Here is a 13,556-nt window from a genome sequence, read left to right on the forward strand (position 1 = left end):
GAAAAAAAAAAAAAAAAAAGATTTTGACTTGATTTTCCCCTACAAAAAGCAGAAAATCCACACTGACAAACTGATTCTCTGATGTTCAAGGTATGAGTGAATTTTGTCCGCCCCTGATAATAGGAAACAAAGAGACTCTTCAGGGAAAAAAAAAAAAACAAGACAAGATATATCTTATGTTATCTGAGTTATGAAAGAATTTACTCACACCTCCTGTTAAAAATTCTTCGTCAAGCAGTACTCTGTCATTACAGGATGCTTTGAAAGATGTCATCATGGAATTTTGTTGTTCATTGTGTCAAAGTGGGTGGGTGCGGATGACCGTACACTTTAGGTCCATATTATATATATACATCTGCCGGCATCTCCACTGCCAAATGACACCTTGCGTTTATCGGATCACATACTACTGTCACTATGAATAGTGAACGCAATGGATCTCTATGGCACTATGGTGTGTATCTTTTTATTCTCTATGCAAAATCATTTGATAGAAAATTTACTTTTTTAATAATTTAATAATTTTAATTATTTTTTTAACAAGACTTTGTGCTGAAATTATTGACTTCCCAATAATAAATGTGATCTATATCCTATCTATATTAACATTAATCCTTCAATGTCAATGATGGGAGACTTTTCATTTTCAGCCAGTGTATAGCAAACAAGCAGTGCTCAGTGACTCGCAGCAATAATCAGAGGAATCATTAATGTATCGTTATTTATTTAATCCCGCTGATGTTCTTCAGAAATGTCTTACATTTCTGTTTTAAATCTACTGTGCACTTGAGTCCCAAGTATCTATCTTATGTTTTCTCTTAGAACTCGTCATCATACTCCTCATGGCTCAGTTAAATCCCGTGCTTCCAGCGCCGACTCATGTCTTCTGTGACGACGAATTTGAGTGGTTTGGGTCTGTTACAGATCTGGTGTTACATGAAGCAAATCAGATTCTTGAAAAATATGTAAGTACCACCGCGTGGCTGGGATGATAGTACTTCCTGTGCTCGATGTATAGTTTGTATAAACTGTAACAATGTACAAGATTTTATGTGATATTTTTGCAACAAGTACAGTTTTTGTAGCTGCAACAAAATTGGTCCTAAACTACCTAAGAACACATGTTGTTCTTTTTAACGTCAGTCTTTTAAAAGGTAAATGCCTCTGTATCACCCTTTGTGATGGTGTTGCTGATATGTTTGACAGTATGGGGCCGACATGAGCAAATGCTTCCCCTCTGTCCCTCTGATTATTTTACTCCAAAGACTGAAAGTTGTGACTGCTGGGATAGGCTCCAGCCCACCCGCTACCCGATTAACGGATTGACGGTATAGAAAATGGATGGATGGACTGAAAGTTGTATATTTCAGAGCTCACTGATGGTAGCAGTCCTTAAGCAGCTGCTTAGTAAGAAACGTAATATTGCTCTGTCAAGACATGCTAAAAAGGATCCAATGCGTTATGACACATTTTTAGATGATCAGTCATAGTTGGTGTGTACATCATATTTCCTGTAACGGTGTGTCACTGAAGCAGTCCATCTCTGACAACAATTAAGTGTTTTTAGTTGCTAATCACACATCTTTAATGTGCAGTAAGGAATCCTGGTCGAAGTTTTGACAGCGACCACAGATAAGAACAGTCTAGACTGAGACTTTTTTATACGTAGGGATGGTAGGGCCACATGGCGTTCCTCAGACAAACCACCACCCCATGGTTGAAGGTGCTGTATGCCAACGTGTGGTAGTATAGGCAACGTCCCTATGGATTACTTTTAACACACAACAACTGAAGGATTTATTGACTCAAACAGTGCTCGCATGGTTGAACGTGGGGTTAAGTATCTTACTCAGCGGCACTTTATTTTTTACTGGTGCTTCAATTATGTGTTCATTGAATGTTTTATTTTCCTCCTTTTATCAGCAATAAAAGCTTAACATTTGAAACAGTCCCTGATTTTACTTGATAGATCAAGGTTACAGGGCTGCATGATGTAGTGGTGGTTAGCACTTTCGCCTCACAAAAAGGAGATTCCTTGTTCGAATATGACCAAAATAACTGACTATATACCCTATAGCTACACCTATGGGCCACACAATAATGACACATTGGTTTCTGCCCTATCTCAATGGAGCAATGGATGAGAATTTGGCTACCCTGATAAAAAAATGTCTGGCTCCTGATTTATTTCACCTTAGAAGAGAGTTGATACAGAGAGATACAGAAGCAACGTTTGATTTCATGAAATTGTTTCATCAGTTACAGTGCAGAGAATATTTCTCTTTTGAATGGGTTTAAATATCCTGATCCTTAGTCACCACTTACTCTGAAATACCTGCTCTTGTTCTTTTGTTTGAATGAAATATGTTTTACACATTTACATCTTCCTCCCACACTCCAGTCTATAAAAACTCATTCAGTTCCCTTTTTTCTTTTTTTTCTTCACAGATTGATTATCAAGATGCGATCCTCGATGGCGTTCCCAACTCCACAGTAACTGGTATCAGTCTTTCTGAGAAATTGCAGGACATCTATACCAAGAACATGCTCTTTCACTTGCATATTCTACGCGTAGAAGAATTTCTGAAATATTGTTCTGATGATTTGCAATCTATTTTGGAGCTCTTGGCAAACGTCAGTCATAGACTTGATCATCATTTACTATTAACAGAGAGGATTCTCAAATGCATCGACCCAGAAATCCATATACCAACAACACCAGCCCCACTACAGCTGTCCTATGAGTATTGCTATGAAAAGAAAGTCTATGGATGGGGTGTTTTAGTCATGTTGAGGGACTGGCTGACAAAAGTACTGCAGGTACAGAGGGAGGCAAAGACAGTGTATGACTAAATGTTCTGAAATGTCTTCTGGGGCACCTAAGAAATCTTAAGTCTGACAAAATGCCATTATAGCTAATAATCCATCATGGTCAAGATTTTCTGTTGAAGTCCCAGCTTTAACGGTTCACATTTGCATGATGAGTTTACAAGAGTCAGTTGAGGGCACACGCCTTTCCACAGCTTCTTGTACTGGACACTATACCGGACACTTTCATCTATGCCAGATTAAGAATTTATTAATGATGAAGGCTCTTAAATTGGGTGAGCTGGAGCACCATGGCCACAAGCTCAGATTTCACAAGAAAACCAGCGCATGTCCTGCAGCAGCGGGCTGAATTCACGGATGTCATGGTCAAGCTATATCCAAGGACTCAAACCTTCTCTAATTGCAAAGCTCCAGATATTCCTCTTTAAATGCAAAGATCACTAATCTGCTCTGCCCATGCCCTTTCTCCTCCTCAGCTGACATTGTCCATAGTTTCAAATACCCAAGCAGGTGGGGGCTTAGCTCTGTTCTACCTGCAGCACTTCTACTGGGCAGCTAATATTTACTGTACTGGAAACATTATCATCGTAATTTTGCTCGTCCTACTTGGACAATAATGGAGGTTCCCAACAATCTGCTCTTTTAGGGGTCACTCTTTGTCTTGCCTCTTCTATCTCAATTGCTCTTGTGGTAATCAGTTCGTTCAAACTTGGAACAATTTAGTAGGCTCCACCCTCACTGGTGGTTGCTACATTTCAGATTTGGCACAAATCAGGCCTGAAATAGTCATCTTTTTTTCTAGCTTTCCTTAATTAACTGAAACCTTTGGCATTGCTGACGTAAGCTTTTAAGGTTTCTATAAGACATTACAGACAGTGTTTTATACCCAAGTTTTCTCAGGAACCTCCTTCGAACCCTGTTCATGAGTTCTTTCTTTTAACACCACATTTAGAGATACCATATGTATTCTCTTCAACCTTATTTTTATTTGTGCTGTCCCCCACCATAGCAACAAATCAAATCCACCTCTATTTTTACTCATCCTGCGCCTCAGCAATTTACAGTAGTCCACTGTATTCATATTTCTAAATGCAGATAGCTTAAATGCTGTGTAATAAATGTAAAAGCGTACTGTGCTTTAGATAATAGTTTTATGTACTTCTCTGTTTAGTTTTTATTTATGGATATTTATTTTTCAGAAATGTAAATGAATATGCTGTCTGCAGCCTGTGATGTAGCTTGAGTGAGAGTTATTTATTTTCATCATATTAATCGGATGTTAATTTATTTTCTTATTGTTGTTGTTATCATTATTATTAAATCACTCAATGTGAAAGCAAAGTATGTTCCAGGAAAATATAATAAGATCCAATACTGTGCAAATACATCTGAAGCCAATTCTTTTTGCCAGGAAAATGGGTACAATTATATAATGAAACATATTTTGGAAAATATATTTTGGAAACACAGCTTGCAAGACAAAAAAACAAAACAAGACTGAGTTTGTACAATTGTAAGGGTTTTTTATGCTTGACTAATTCATAATTCAGTATAAAGTGGCTTAACAAGCAAAACCTTGTGACCTTGTGGTCAGGTACAAGGACTGGACCAGATACAAGTGAAAAAACGGCCAATGTTTGAAGAGAGGCTGAAAAACTATTGCTCAGGACCACTTTAAAAGATCAGAGGACAGTCTTTCTCAAGCAAAGGAGGTGTGGCTCAAAGCTTTTGCCCAATATTGTACAAAATGAGGAGGCAGATTTGGGGAAATGGCAGTCTCCTCTCCATTTTTACTTTGTAACGGTTCCCCAACATTAAATGTTTTTTGTCTTTTTTGTACATTGTCACTGTTTAAGTTAAAGTTATTTATTGATTAGTAATTAATTTGTCAGCTAACGTTAACCAGAGAGAGTTATGCAGTTCTACCTTTGTCTTATTTATCGTCCTGCAAAATCCTTGTAGATTAACAGCTCAATCAGAGATGAGTGAAAACAGGTTTGCATCACAGGGTCAATTACAGTGAAGAATTGGATACTGTCAAAATGTGGGAGGGTGGGTTTAATGTTTCTCCTATTGCTCACATTCCATTGAAGCCGTTTCACTTTTGGGTGTGTGGGTTGAGAAAATATTTTAAGTGTCTTTTATAAAAAACAAAAATCAGTTTTTTGTTTGTTGTTTTGTATATTTGAATTTCTCATATGTTTTGACCTCCCTGTACTAACCTAAGAAGGTGGTATGTTCCAGTTAGGTGAGACTGCAAGAACACCTTGCTGCATCCTCACAGAGGCAGGAAGTTTTATTTGTATTTATTTATTCTTTCCTTATTTATACTTACACTCAACTTAACTGACCGGTTTTTCTTTATGACTGACCCATGCTGTACCTTTTTGTGTTTTAAACAATACAGTTTTTTGTTATCAAAAGCCCACGACTCTTTGTGTGAGAGCCATGTCAGTGTTTTCTGCACGAAGTAACTGTAACCTAGGCCTCAGTTTTTGTGAAATCTGGCTAATAGATAGAAAGCATTTCAGTGCATTTCAATAAAAACTAAACTTTTATTCCCGTGTGATGTTGAGCATAAAGCGACTTATGATCAGTCCAACCCCCTTTCTGGAAAAAGAAAATGTCATCAGAGGGTTAAACTGGACTGAACCAGATTTCTTTGAAAAGATAGTGCTGAGCTGTGGTTAGTTCGTCGACGCACAGGAAGTGTTACTTGAGACTGATCAAAGTGGGAATGAGTCAAAGATAGCATAAATATGTCATCACAAAATTACCTGATTAAACGACAGACGTACATTAAGACATTAAAAGTTGATTGTTTACATTACAAATAATTTATTCTTTTAAGAGTTCATCTCAAGTTAAATGTGTGACAGTTGTGTATTTCGTTTAGAGGAAATTACAAAAAAAAGCACTACAAGGTGTTGACCCGATGAGAAACCCTGCGTTGATTGGTTTACCGCTTTTCTTTTTTTTAACCAAAGGATATGGCTAAGATGGAGATAGAGGTTCATCCTCAGTACATATTGCGTACACCTCCGTACAAATATAACTATGAGCTTGTGTGACTGAGATTACACATTACTGTTGGAATCTGTCATATTAAACTTTGAGCAGAGTAATAATGAAACTCACAGCAGGTACAGTATACATTGAGCCCAAACTCTTCATTTATCAGTGTGTATTATAAAACTAAGTTTTTAACATACTTTTCAAAGGTCAAATGATTGTAATGGATTTAAAATGCTGTGCTTCCTTTTTCAGGTTTTAGAGTGTTGTATGTCTTGATGGTTATTCTGATGCAAGGCTTAGCTGCAGGATCTGGACTGCATAAACATGCTGCCAGGGAATCATGCAAGCTGAAAGAACTGACAGCCCTCACCAAAAGCTTGGTTGAAGCGAGCTTGGCAAGTTTTGTAAGTAACAGATTGGTGTTTCACTCTATACATGTCTTCAAGTAGCACATTGCACGGGCATCTTTATTGCCCTGGAGTTTCCTCTTCAGAGTATTAGCTTCAGTGATAAAACAAATTGAGCAGAAAAAAGTGTCCTTTAAAGCTGTTTTTGTAAAGTGAGTTTACACACGATGTAGACGTGTAGTCATTTATATAAAGGGTATTCAAACTTTCTAAGAGTTTGCAGTGCATCTCTATTGGAATGCATGATTTGATGAATAGATAGTCCAGTTCTCGTTTTAATCCATGTCTTTGAAACTCAGCCTTTAAGTTTGATATCTGCATTTAGAATGTACAAGTATGCATGAACAAATATTTGCATGGAAGTTTTATATTTACAATATCGGAAAATGCAGGAATGCTTTATGCAGAATGGCCACTTTCAGTTTGAAAACAGCATTTTAATGTCTTGGTTAATGAAAGTGAGGCAAATTCTATCCCTATTATATTATAGACCTTGTAAGATTTCATGCAGCTGAACTGCATTTATGCCAGATGACATGAGATTTGAGTTGAATTTTCACCCTAATTTGTTGAATAAGCCTTTTGTGCACGATGCGCTTGGCAGGACATCCTTTATCCAATCAAAAAGTGCAAGGTTTCTTGATGTGGTTTCAGTATAGATCCACGGCAAGACTTCTGCTGAAACAAAGAGATGCAGTGCGTTTGCAGACTTGGAATTTGTACTGAGCAAACCAAATTTCACAAATGTTGCTGTTCGCCCTTTCTATCAGGACAAACTCAATGGGGAGCACCTTGGCACTTGGTACCCTGGCTTCCCAGAACTGCAGGTCCATGAAAACACTCCTCTCCTTGGGTCAAAGGTCCAGTGCAGCCTCCTCTTCATGTCTCAAGGCCTGCAGAACATTTTACATGACCAAGAAAGCAACCTGTATCCCAAAGTTATTTCACTTCATGAGATTCTCCGGGACACTACTTCCAGGGTCAACATGCTTGCAGCATGTGTGAAGAGTAATCTCGGAGGAGAATGCACCACCAAACCATCCCCACCCAAAATGCCTAAATATATCTTTTATAGGAAACAGTGGAGTCACACTATGTTAAAGTCAGCTAGGGAATATCTGAACTGGCTGCAGCATAAATTTGAATCCCAGCAATCAAAGGTAAAAAAGACAAGTAGGAAAAAACATAAAACTACAAAGGCAATTAATCTGGAATACTTCAGTGGGAGTGGACATCAGTTATGACTTCCAATATGGGAAAATTATTCTGACGCAGCTATGAATTTGGTTTCTTTACATTTAGTCTCTTTTTACTCACTAGGATTATGAATAAATCAAGTTAATGCAAATATGTCACCTGACTGGACTGCCTAAAGTAGACTAGCTAAAAGTAGCTTGATAAATCAAACTGTTAGCTTAGAGTAAAGGTATAAATTGACATTTTCACAAGCTTCTAATCACTTTTCTTGGCAGTGTTAGAGGAGAGAATTAATACCATTCTCTGCTGGTCATTAAGTGCTGCTATAGCTTATTTCAGTCTCTTAGATATAGTAACCAATTAGCTTAGCATAACTGAAAAGGGGAAATTAAGTCTCACAGCAACCATGTTCATCTCCCAAAACATCTAAAAAAGAAAACAACAGATTTTAAAGTGTCACTTTGAATAAAAGTGGTGCTTGTTTGCCAGAATACCTTCATATAGTATTTATGCTAACTAGCTGCAATTTGAGAATTGTTTATTTCACAGGTGGTGTTAGTATCAGTCATGTCACTGAAATGTGTTAAGTTTTAAAAACAACGTACCAATGCTACTTTAAAGCTGTTTCAGAAATGGCTTTGTTTTATTAAACTTGATAAGCCTGAAGTAGAGAGAATTGGCATGTCCCCATGTGATGGTAATTAATCAACTTGCCAAGGAAACAAATTAATTTTCTAATTATAACGGTTTGTTTTCTTAGCCTTCACAGTGATTAATTGTTTTGCTCTGGACACCTATCCCTTGTGAGCAGGCTACACTGCCTGAGGCAGGATAGGAGGCTGATAAGAGTTGCCTTCTGTGAGTCACCACTTGACTCTAATCAGTGTAGTTCACTGTGAAATTTACAGCCAGATGGACAGCGTACAATGAGACAGACAAGTCTATCAGGCTCCCATCAAAGAAATGAAATCAAACAACACTGTGAAAACAAGATTAATGCCACTCTTGCCCTGGTCAAGTTAGGTGATGTTAGTAGTTTTTTCCATTCATTGTTCTGTATGACCTTCAAACAAGTCTTCAAAACGTTAAAAGTTAATAAGATTTCTTCAACTTCACATTTGTTTATCACGGTCTGATAATATCTGTTATGTTATTCTTAAATAAAACTGTGGCTTATTTCAAGATTGCTTGACTCCATGTTGGGTTTTTTTTCTCTTGCACTTTCTGCATCATAGAAACTGAAAAATATAAAGGGGACTCTATAAAAGAAAACCCTGAAGTCACCATTCAGTAACAAACCACGACCATGTTTGTTTCACAGTCACTTTTATTAAATAGTGATTTTAAATGCATGCACTATACACAAGTAATGAGACATTCAATGCCGTTTTATATTCTTATAACAGCTCTTTAAAAAAATTAAGCCTGTTTTATGACATGACCTTGTTTGAAGCAACTCCCGATGGATCAGCTGCCTGTGTGATAGACCTGGTGATCATCATGGATGAATGTAGGAAGCGTTCTATGCACTTATGAAGTGTAAATAATAAAAACTCAAACAATATTTTTGTCCTTTTTTGAGGTTGGAGGTCATGAATATCGGCAAGGCTTCGCCACAATAATGCAAAATTGTCTGTGGCAGCAATTCAGTTGTTGCGTCTCTTCTCCAAGCCCCGTTAGGTGTCCAAACAGTAAGACTTTACTGACCCACTCCTCTTTCAGCTCCTCTTAAAACACAGATGTAAGTCCGACTCATACAGGAAGGAGCTCTGGAGGACTCTCGCCATAGCAGTACTTTGCCTGAGGATTCCTGTAGGTGTTCTCATGTTGGACACTCTGCATGGAAGAGAGAAAACTTCAGATATATAAATCTTTTTTTGGTAGGTATTACCAAGTTACTCTAAAATTAAACTGTGTAATCCCTTTTAATCTTTTTTTGTAAGTATTTAATGCAATGCAGAGCTAAGAAGATTTATCTGATTTTGTAAGAAGTCATTTTTGATTTTATCAGCTGAAATTTGCAGTTTTTTTTTTTTTCATATAGGTAGGAAATTCATGAGACAGTTGCATATTTCCTATCTGGCTTCCAAAGCTGCTAACAGCAGCAAAATATTAACGCTAACCTTTAAGAGATAGGTGATAAGTGTGATTCTCTATCAGTAGGAAAACCACTTTCAGAATTTGTGGTTTGTTTCATAAAGGCTATAATAAAATCTATAGTTCTAAACTAGGTTAGGAGAGTTTACAGGTCACATTCGCATATTCTTAACCTTCTGTTTAACTCATGACATACTTGTGAAGAGGTCCTACACTTAGCCAGGCACAACTCAAAATGATCCTCCACTGCAGTGAAAAGATTCTGGAAACCTTCAGCTGCACGATTCAGGAAGCGCTCAAGGAGAGGTTGCTGAGCAAGAGTACAAAGATCAAAAAGAAACCAACTTGTTTAAAACACAGATTTTTTTTTAACCCCAACAGTCAAGAAGAAGTCAGATAAAATGCATATCTACTATAATTCTTTCATTTTGGGAACATCTGTTAAAATGTTTGTGTGCAAACTGTTGAGTCTTTTCTAATGACACTTAAAACCGATTACCTTATCAGGCTGGAGGCAGCAGGACACGCAATACTCATAGATGCTGCAGCAGCCATTGGCCAGGCAGCTTTTACAAATGTACTGTCTGGTGCTGGGAGCGTTGACGTTACAGCAACCGTTAACCAGCAAGTCTTTTCGCTCACAGACATAACCTGTAAAATATCAACACGGGTGATCACTGACATAGGTTAAAACTGTGTCATGGTGCTGTTTTGTTATCAGTGTATTGCTGTGGGTATTTACCATATCACTCACCAAGTTCGTCTGTGAGCAGCGTCTTGCCCTGGATTGAATTTCTGCATTGAGTAATCTGTCGGCTGCTGTTGCCTAGGTTAAAACGGACTTTCCAGGGGATGCGATGGTCTGGGTCTTTAACCTCCAAGAGCGTGCGGTCTCGTATGGTTCGCTCCTCCTACCAAAGTTCACAAGAAAAAAGGAAAACAACATAGGCGGGGGGAGTTCAGAACTTTTCAATTGAATGAAGAAGTTAAGATGACTTTCTAAACTGTTCAACTGAATATCTCTGACAGAACTTCAACTTCATTACAGGGTTGTCACAACATCAGAAATAAATTGATGACTGTGATAAAAACAACTGTGAATAATTATGTCTTTTCCGTTAATCATATTCAGGGTAAGTTTTAGATTAGCAATATTAACGCCTTTGACTGTCATGTTTTTTTGTTTAAAATGTTGCAAATCACCACATCAAAATGATTAGGTTTGGCTATTTTCATTTAAATCAAAACCTAAATGTGCTGCGGCGTTGATGGTGTGTTTGGATTTGCAAATGAATCTGTGAGATCAATAGATCCTCATCAAGATACAATCACTCAAATTTTGGAAAATAACGGTGCTCTTTGCACAAAACAAAGTTCAACTTTTAACCATCTGCTGATAAGCTTAATAGGTGGACAGGATTTTCCTGTCACTACATACAACATAAGTGTGAGGAAGAAGACGCAGTAATTGTTAAAAGAAAAAAAAAAACACTGATTACAAATATAATTGAAGATCCTGTCAAGCTAACATTACCTTTGCTGCCATCCCATCCCCAAAAGAAACCACACTTAGCCGAAAAGATCCAAAATGACAAAAAAAAACCAAACAAACATCTAAACAAGAGCAAATTTGGTGTGGCTTGTCTTAACTAGAGACACTTTATGAAATCTGAAGCAGAACTTGCAAACTGTACTGTGTGTATTGATGCGGCGCTGAACCGCTATGTGTGAATTACCAAAAAGGAATGTGCCAATAAGGGAGAGCCCATTTAAGAATAAGGCTACAGAATTAATATGTTTGCTACCATGTTGTGCTAAAAACCAAGCTAATTGTAGAATGTAAACTTTACACATGTAAAGGTAACGGTGTTATTGTGACCCGCCCACATCGCATCAGCAGTAAGATTAAAGTTAGCAGCTAACTGTCTAATTGTTGTTGGTCAGTTATCTTTCTTAATGCTGCTTCATTTAAAATTAGAGCCAGTGGTAATCAACAGATATAAGGACAAAGATTTGTTCCCCTCTACGTGCCACTTGGAGGGAGAGAGAGAGAGAAAGAAAAAAAAAGACTTGGAAACTAATCAAATAATCGTCAAAAGGAAACAAAAACCTCATCTGGTAAAACTCTGCACCCTTGTGGTATCAGCTTTTTGATGCCAAAGTTACAAAATGCACCTTAAAATATGACACTTCAGTTCATTTCATCCAGCATTTTTTTTTCCATACACAGCAACTAATCCAACAATGATGCAAAATCACAGATAACTGTGATTAGAACATGATATATCAACTCTGACAGGCCTAACTAAGACATGTAGTGACTGTGGAGTGCAGGGGCCCGTACTACAGAGCAGGTTCAACATGTCCAGGGTACGTTCTTGTCATACGGTTTAAGAAATCTCACCACTATGTGGTACTAAGATGTTGGTTATCAACTTTGCTATCAACCTTGTTAGTCGACCCAGGTTTTCTCAGTCTGGATATGTGCATCTATGTAAAACAGGTGGAGATGGTATCAGTTGACCAGTCAGAGTAAGACACTTTGAAGAAGGCTGAGAACAGCATAGCTGCTGAAGCCAAAGCGAGAAGGAAATATGGATAAATAAAAGAGAGAATGTCCATTATGTAAATGCATAAATCAATAGACTTCTTAATATAACTACCATTTAATTAAAGTATCAACAGAATGGAAGATTGTGTATTTTGTGTATCTTTTCATGAAAGTGCTGCAGCTGTATTCAATAACCAATCACATCAGTCGGGAGGCTCATTGTAAATGTCTAAAGTTTAGTTTTACTTCAGTTTCTGAGACATTCAATAAGACGGATGTGGACATTAATATGGACATGAGACAGCTTTGTTGCATTTTTTTTTCTTTTCTAAATAAAAGTCCGTTTTAAATGTTTAAAAAGTCAACAGGAACCAGCTTTAAAGTAATCATTGCGTATTGGTCTGGTTAGTTAAGTTAAAACCTAAAGTTAAACTACAGTTAGCAGGTAATTTTCTAACCATATTACCAACACCGTCAACGAGCCACTTCATCGACATGGTGATTTCTTGTGTAAATCAAGGCAACAGAAAATAATCAGGTGGGTTTCATTAAAGGAACACTACAATACAGATTATTTGTGACATCTTTGGACAATATGTCTCCCGTCGTCCACGTTTATTTTTTATTTTTTTCGCCAAAACAACATATCACCAAAGGATAATGTCCATAAGATGAAACTATTTGTTCTGGTGTAGTGCAACTTTGAATACCTGTTTGAGTGTGCTGGTGAGAAAGTAGATGAGAGACAGACCGAAGACGACCCCCAGCACCCAGCGTTTCCTCAGTAACCTCCGTAGCACCATCATAGCATGGCTTTCTTTGGGAACTGTGACAGTCCAAAGAATTCAACCTCCTCAGGTAACAATTCCCTGACTTTTTCACTGATATGGAGAGATGTGCGAAAACCTGATGATGTTCAGCAAAAAACATGTAAAACTAACTAGAGCTGCCTGCTAACCTGATGTCAGCTCGATATGTCAGAATGCAACTGACAAATTTTCAACAGCAACGGGTGCATTCAGGACAGAAAATAGCTAACCCATGTTGCGCTTTCAATTTATTGACGCTGCTTTTAAACTGATAATATATTCGCGTAGAGCCGTGAGTAGGAGTTATGTTGTAATTTAGCTCGGTTTGAAGGTGGGCATGAAAGCTAGCGGAGTTTCAACGAAATAAACCTGCCTTGACCTGCTAGCTAGCTCCTGACAACATTAGCTTTCGCTAGGCACAAATTATGAAATTAATGTCAAAATAAAAATTAAAAAACCTGCCCAGTTACGCAGTTTAGTCTCTACTGACGAAAACGTTTAGCGAATGTTCAACAACAAAACAAACGTTGAAACAAAGCGCAATGGTGATGTTCTTCCAGCAAAATCTGACAACCACCACTAAACAACTAAAATTTCCAACACGGATGTGGTCTGTTGGGAAGGAGGACGCTGATTGGTCGAAGGCACCCT

The 13,556-nt window shown here is 37.7% G+C and overlaps 2 protein-coding genes and 1 long non-coding RNA gene across 3 annotated transcripts in view; 1 reads left to right on the plus strand and 2 right to left on the minus strand.

Annotated features, from left to right (window-relative positions):
- fbxo21 (F-box protein 21) overlaps window positions 1-13,556 on the minus strand; it is a 286,959-nt gene that overhangs the window by 221,602 nt on the left and 51,801 nt on the right. The window lies entirely within an intron of this gene.
- The window catches only part of LOC140309539 (uncharacterized), a 45,099-nt gene continuing 37,464 nt past the window's right edge, over window positions 5,922-13,556 (plus strand). The window contains exons 1-3 of the long non-coding RNA XR_011916387.1: window positions 5,922-5,972; window positions 6,097-6,248; window positions 7,022-8,049. This is a non-coding gene — a long non-coding RNA (uncharacterized lncRNA). The remainder of the gene's footprint in view (window positions 5,973-6,096; window positions 6,249-7,021; window positions 8,050-13,556) is intronic.
- On the minus strand, window positions 8,758-13,525 carry spring1 (SREBF pathway regulator in golgi 1). Its single transcript, XM_072387421.1, has 5 exons — window positions 12,807-13,525; window positions 10,300-10,456; window positions 10,045-10,196; window positions 9,742-9,855; window positions 8,758-9,284 (listed from the first exon to the last, which is right to left on the minus strand). The coding sequence occupies exons 1-5, from the start codon at window positions 12,900-12,902 to the stop codon at window positions 9,201-9,203; spliced, it is 603 nt and encodes a 200-aa protein (XP_072243522.1). The 5' UTR covers window positions 12,903-13,525; the 3' UTR covers window positions 8,758-9,200.

The sequence above is a fragment of the Leuresthes tenuis genome, unplaced genomic scaffold (genome assembly GCF_036924035.1).
Source record: "Leuresthes tenuis unplaced genomic scaffold, fLeuTen1.0.hap1 SCAF_6, whole genome shotgun sequence".
Taxonomy (NCBI): Eukaryota; Metazoa; Chordata; class Actinopteri; order Atheriniformes; family Atherinopsidae; genus Leuresthes; species Leuresthes tenuis.

Coding starts and splice junctions, on each gene's coding strand:
- spring1 (XM_072387421.1), bottom strand. CDS start 12,902: ATGATGGTGCTACGGAGGTTACTGAGGAAACGCTGGGTGCTGGGGGTC. Junction 10,197..10,299: donor GCTGCTCACAGACGAACTTG/GTGAGTGATATG, acceptor GATATTTTACAG/GTTATGTCTGTGAGCGAAAA. Junction 9,285..9,741: donor AGTGTAGGACCTCTTCACAA/GTATGTCATGAG, acceptor TCTTCCATGCAG/AGTGTCCAACATGAGAACAC.